The sequence below is a fragment of the Nicotiana sylvestris genome, chromosome 2, assembly GCF_000393655.2.
Source record: "Nicotiana sylvestris chromosome 2, ASM39365v2, whole genome shotgun sequence".
Taxonomy (NCBI): domain Eukaryota; kingdom Viridiplantae; phylum Streptophyta; class Magnoliopsida; order Solanales; family Solanaceae; genus Nicotiana; species Nicotiana sylvestris.
The window spans coordinates 46,000,841-46,007,537 of NC_091058.1; the positions used below are offsets into that span (position 1 = coordinate 46,000,841).

Consider the following 6,697-nt stretch of genomic DNA (forward strand, 5'->3'; position numbering starts at 1 on the left):
ATGATTTCCTACATAATACGAACCATTCAAAATCAAATTCAAGCTCATAGCTTATACAATTTCATTTAGACATTTACGCGAACAACTTGTGGCCATGAATTTATAGACTCTTTTGTAGATTAATTTCCCCCCAACACACCACCAAATTTTACTTTACTACATCTCCTCATTGACAATATTCCATCCATGTCTTCACAGATCCAAACAACACAATAAAACCATATAGAACAGCCCCAACAATCAAGCCATATTAAGAGAGGTTAAATAAATCAAGAACATTTTTTTAGAGGTTTCAACTATTTCTAGGAATTCTTATGGTAGAAGTTTACAAAGATCAAAGAGGAAGTTAAATCATACCTTGTGTGACCAGAATTACTCAAAATTCGAAATTACTTCATGGCGGAGTCTTGCTATGAAAAGTGAAACACCGAAGAATTCACGATTCCGAAGTTACCATGGTGTTCTCCATCTTGAGGATGACTAAATTGTTGTTATCAATGGCTAGATGGATGGGAGGAGTTTGAGAGGAAATACCTAGGTGTTAGGTTTTGTTTTGGAGAGGATAAAATGCAGGAGTTTCAGTTTTAAAGAATGACTTAAATAATTTTTTTTTAACTAAACCCGACTAAGCACACTGTTCCCGTAACAGTGTGCACCCCTGTACGAAAAGGTTAATATATCTTTACTCCGAAGTCGTATTAATGAACGGTTTATTGCATTGGAAACTAGACTCATAGACCTTCGATTTGGTAGGTAGAACATACCATAAATCCCAGTATATTGATAGAAAAGCTTATCAACATTTTATCCAAATTCCAGTAAAATTTAAACCCGTAACTTGCGGCGATCTTTGTCAAATTTTTAATCGCAACTCAAATGACTTCCAATCTTAACGTATAACTATCACATCATTTAAATATCTCATAGAAGATATCTTCCTATCGAATTAGCCCATTTACAGCATGATAACGCCGAATACACAAAGTGTAAAAGATACGAGGAGATCTGGGAAGCGACCGCATTTGGAAGATCCAACAATCAAGGAGAAATCAAGTGAAGCAATCCTCTGCTGAAGGAAAGCAATCAAGAGAAGCAACGGCTCATTCCTTATTCTTGGAAAGAATCAATTCTTTCCAAGGATCAAATCTCTTGGGTTGTCAAGCCTCTACCATCCATCCAAGTATTTATACACCCTTGTAAACCCTAGCTTAGACATACTTTGATTAAACCAAATCACTCTCTTCATTCTACTGCAAACACGCATTGTAGTTTACTAAGATATGTTGTGTAACAAGTCAGGGATAGAAAGAGAGCACACAACTGGTGAAGCATTGTATCAAAAACGAGTGCTAGAGAAACTGAGCGATAAACACCACATCTGTACTCAGAGGAAACTCATTTACTAAAGAGAACTCTCTTGCAACCCAAGGGGACTGGATTAGGATTCACATTGAATTCGAATCAGTATAAAAATCCCGGTGTTTTTAATTCCTGCAATTATTTTCTGCATTTTACCTTCCGTTACCATATCTGCTAAATTATCATATTCAGTCGACTACTCAAGTTATAAGTCAACTTATAAGCAATTAATTTTAAGTATTCACAATTCAACCCCCCCTCTCCCCTCTTGTACTTTCAATTGGTATCAGAGCAAGGCTCACATTTTACCTTTTGCTTAACAACTTGTGAGAAAAGATCATGGCAAATCAAATTATCATAGGAGCTCTCTTTCATGAAGGAACTTCACAAGTTATACCACCATACTTCAATGGACAACATTTCTCTCACTAGAAAGTACGAATGGAAATCTTTGCTAAAGCATACGATGTCAAATTCTGGAGTGTCATTAAAAAGGGAAACTATCCCCTACCTGCTAGCACTCCACCACTTGTTGATCCTGATGATATAGATTCATACTCAAAAGAGCAACTGGAAGCGGTACAAGTGAATAACAAGGCAAGAAATCTGCTTCACAATGCTATAATTGGTGAAGAATACGAGAAAATATCGAGTTGTGATACAGCCAAAGAGATGTGATATAAACTTGAGGTCACCTATGAGGGAACCAGCAAAGTAAAGGAAACTCACATCAACATGCTAGTTCATGACTACGAACTCTTCTCAATGAAATAAGGAGAATCCATTGAAGAAATGTTTGCCAGGTTTAGTAAAATAATTAGTGACTTAAAGGCATCTGGCAAGCCCTACACCAGTGGTGATCAAGTCAATAAAATTCTCAGAAGTATGCCAACCAGTTGGCAGACCAAAGTAGTCACACTGGAATCTCAAGACCTAAACAAATTGTCCTATGATGAAATGCGAGGAGAACTCATTGCTTTCGAAAGGACGCATTTGAAAAAGATAAATCAAGAGGAGAAAAAGAAAATAGTTGCATTCAAAACCTCTACTGAAATGGCTGAAAATGAAATTGATGATCCTGAAGCTCTACAAGAAGAGATTGCTATGATGTCTAGAAATATGGATGGGCTGATGAGAAGATACAAAAACATAAAGAAAGGAAGATTCCCACCAAGACGGTCCAGGCAATACAATGAACAGGATAAGAACGATGGAAAATGCTACGAATGTGGAAAATTTGGGCACATTCAGGCTGAATGCCAAGAACTGAAAAGGAAGATCTCTAGAGGCTTCAACAAGAACAAATCCTTCGGAAGCTGGAGCGATGAGGACGACTCAGACCATGAAGAAATAGCAAATCTTTGTTTCATGACAATTCTAAAAAATGAAATAAACAAAACCTCAGGATGTTGGACAGATGAAGATGATTCAGATGACGAGAACTGTTTCATGGCACGAGGTGAAACTAGTGAGGTAAGATCTTATGACTGCGAAAGATGTAATGAATTGCAGGATATTCTTGATTCTACCTTAAAAGAGTCTCAAAGAATGATGAATGAACTTAAGAGACTCACTAGGGAGGTTAAATACTGGAAACTCAAACATGAAGTATGTGAAATCGAAAAAGAAGTACTTCAAGAAGAGTTTGAGAAGTTGCAAATGCAGCTTAACAGCTTGCACAAATCCACCAGTCATAATTCTGTTAGGTCAAACCAGACGACTTACAAGTCAACTGGAAAGGAGCCAACCAAAACCAAGTCGACTAGTTGGTCGGACTAGATGACTTACAAGTCAACTGGGAAAGAACCAGCTAAATCTAAGTCGACTAGTTCTAACACTTATGAAAACAGGTTCGGAGATAAATGTCATTACTGTAATAAAATTGGGAATAAATATTTCGGTTGTTGCTTTCGTAAATCAAATGTGTCACGATGGGTTTGGAAACCAAAAAATTCTGAACCGAACAACACTAACTCACCAGGATGCAGGCAAGCTTGGGTACCAAAAGAAAGTGATCATCTTGTCTTACAGGAACACCACAGAGTAAGCCGCAAAGGAAAATGGTATCTAGATAGTGCGTGTTCCAGTCATATGATAAGTGACAAAAACCTGTTCAAGGAAGTTACAAAGATCGATGGAGGAAGTGTAAAATTCGAAGACGATTCAAGGGGCAAAATAGTTGGCACTCGAACAGTTCCTTTCAATAACAACTGTGGCATTACTGAAGTATATCTCGTTGATGACCTAAACTAAAATCTCTTGAGCATAAGTCAACTCTGCGACTCAGGATATGAGGTAAAGTTTAAGAGAATAGAGTGTGCTATTGAAGACGAATCAGGTAAGATAATTCTTCCTGGAAAAAGGTATGGAAATGTTTATATACTTGATGGTTTTGAAAAGATAGATGGCCACATTTGCTTATCCTCTATGTCTGATGATCCATGGTTATGGCATAGAAGACTTGGCCATGCTAGCATGCATTTGATTGAAAAACTGTTCAAACATGATTTAGTTATTGGTTTGCCTAAACTGGATTTCTCTAGAACTCATATTTGTGATGCATGTCAAATGGGTAAGCAAACCAGAAATTCGTTCAAAAATAAAGATATAGTATCTACTTCAAAACCTTTGCAATTACTTTATATGGATTTATTTGGGCCTACTAGAACTGCTAGCATAGGAGGTAAGAGGTATGCTTTTGTTATTGTTGATGAATTTTCACGTTTCACCTGGGTAATCTTCTTGTCTCATAAGGATGAAGTCTTAAGAAATTTTGAAGTTTTCTGAAAAAAGGTTGAAAGAGAAAAGGGATATCTGATCTCAAAAATTCAGAGTGACCATGGAGGAGAATTTGAAAGCAGAGCTTTTGAAGACTTCTGCAACGATCAAGGATACACTCACAATTTCTCTACACCACGCTCACCATAGCAAAATGGGGTTGTGGAAAGGAAGAACAGAACTCTCCAAGACATGGAAAGAACCATTCTACTAGAACATTCATTTCCAAACCATTTCTGGGCAGAAGGCGTAAGTACTGCTTTTCACATCCTCAACCGTTTCCTCATAAGGCCAATTCTGAAGAAGACTCCTTATGAACTCTGGAAAGATAAACGTCCAAATATCAGTTACTTCCATCTCTTTGGAAGCAAATGTTTTATTCACAATAACGGTAAAGATAATCTTGGAAAGTTTGACCCAAGAAGTGACGAAGGTATTTTTCTTGGTTACTCATTGAATAGCAGATCTTTTAGAGTCTACAATAAACATACTTTATGTGTAGAAGAATCTGTACATGTTATATTCGATGAAAATAATCCCTTGGTCGAGAAAGGAACTACTGCAGGTGACGAAGATCAATCTCAAGAAGCTTAGGACAAAGGAAAATCACAGGAGTCGACTAGCACATCTGGGGTGATCAAGTCAACTAGAGAAAATAACAGCAATACTCCAGACCCACAAGTCGAGTCGACTACAAATATAATTCGACCAAATGAATGGAGAAGCGAACCCAAATATCCTCAGAAATTTATTATAGGAGATCCAAACGAAGGAATGAAAACCAGGGTTGCCCTAAGAAAAGCAAATATTGCATTGATTTCTCAAATTGAGCCAAAAAAAGGTAGAAGAAGCACTGAAGTATTCAAGTTGGGTGCAAGCCATGCAGGAGGAATTAGATCAGTTCAGCAAGAATCAAGTGTGGAAACTAATACCCAAACCTGATAATGTGTCTGTGATCGGAACAAAATGGGTATTTAGAAACAAACTGAATGAGGATGGAAAGGTCATAAGAAGTAAAGCGAGACTAGTTGCTCAAGGCTATTCACAGCAAGAATGAGTCGACTATGATGAGACTTTCGCCCCAGTAGCTCGTTTGGAGTCTATACGAATTTTTCTGGCATATACATCCTTTAAAGGATTCAGGTTGTTTCAAATGGATGTTAAAAGTGCCTTTTTGAAAGGATTTATTGAGGAAGAAGTTTTTGTAAAACAACCTCCAGGCTTTGAGGATTCAAAATTTTCATACCATGTATACAAGCTTACCAAAGTACTGTATGGGTTGAAATAAGCTCCAAGTGTCTGGTATGATAGGCTGAGTACTTTTCTTATTGATCATGGCTTTACCAGAGGTAAAGTAGACACTACTTTGTTTATTAAACGATTATCAGAAGGTAATCTCATTATTCAAATTTATGTTGATGATATTATATTTGGTAGTGCTAACCCTCTTATGTGCAAGGAATTTTCAAATCTTATGCAAAGCGAGTTTGAAATGAGAATGATGGGTGAACTTACGTTCTTCCTTGGGCTACAAATACAACAAACCGAAGAAGGAACTTTTATTTGTCAGACCAAATATACAAAAGAGCTGATTCAAAAATTTGGTATGAACTATGCAAAATCAATTGGCACTCCTATGAGCCCCGCTACAAATCTAGACAAAGATGAATAGGGCACGCCAGTTGATGAAACCAAATACAGGGGAATGATTGGATCACTGCTATATCTGACAGCAAGTCGACCAGATATTATGTTCAGCGTATGTAAATGTGCTAGGTTTCAGTCAGCTCCCAAGGAGTCACATTTGACTACTGTAAAGAGAATCATTCGATATCTCATTGGAACTGTATCTCATGGATTGTGGTATCCTCGCTCTAACTCTTTTAAATTAGAAGGTTTTTCAGATGCTGATCCACTGGTTCTGGGTTAAGTCCCCAGCAGAGTCGCCAGAGCTGTCACACCTCCTTTTTCCGGCACCGCGAGGTGCGTAGGGAGTTTTTTCCAATTAAAGGACAGTCGAAACGGGATTGGTTTAATTATTTCAGAGTCGCCACTTGGGAGATTTAGGGTGTCCCAAGTCACCAATTTTAATCCCGAATCGAGGAAAAGAATGACTCTATATTACAGTCTGCGTACCAGAAATCTAGATAAGGAATTCTGTTAACCCGGGAGAAGGTGTTAGGCATTCCCGAGTTCCGTGGTTCTAGCACGGTCGCTCAACTGTTATATTTGGCTTGATTATCTGATTTTAAATACAATATGAACTTATGTGCAAATTTTATCTTTTAACCGCTTTATTATTATTGTTTTTACGAGAATGTGAACGTCGCTTAAAACACGTCTTTGGACTGCGTCACATGAAATGCACCCACAATCCGGAACATATTTTATTTGACGTTTTGGGATTTGGATTTGGGTCGCATGAAATGCACACCCAAGTTTAAGAAAGTAGATTATTAAACACGCACCTAAAGAGACTATCGTGTTATTATTTTGGGGAAGGCCGTAAAATTTGCTAAACGGCATGTCCTGAATTCTAATTATTTTAATATATATATTT

General features: G+C 37.5%; 1 protein-coding gene across 1 annotated transcript; it reads left to right on the forward strand.

Annotated features, from left to right (window-relative positions):
- Window positions 1-2,151: 2,151 nt before the first annotated feature.
- LOC104227802 (uncharacterized) lies at window positions 2,152-3,138 on the forward strand. Its single transcript, XM_009780130.2, has one exon. It carries the CDS (start codon window positions 2,152-2,154, stop codon window positions 3,136-3,138), a length of 987 nt encoding a protein of 328 aa, XP_009778432.2.
- The last annotated feature ends 3,559 nt before the right edge of the window (window positions 3,139-6,697 follow it).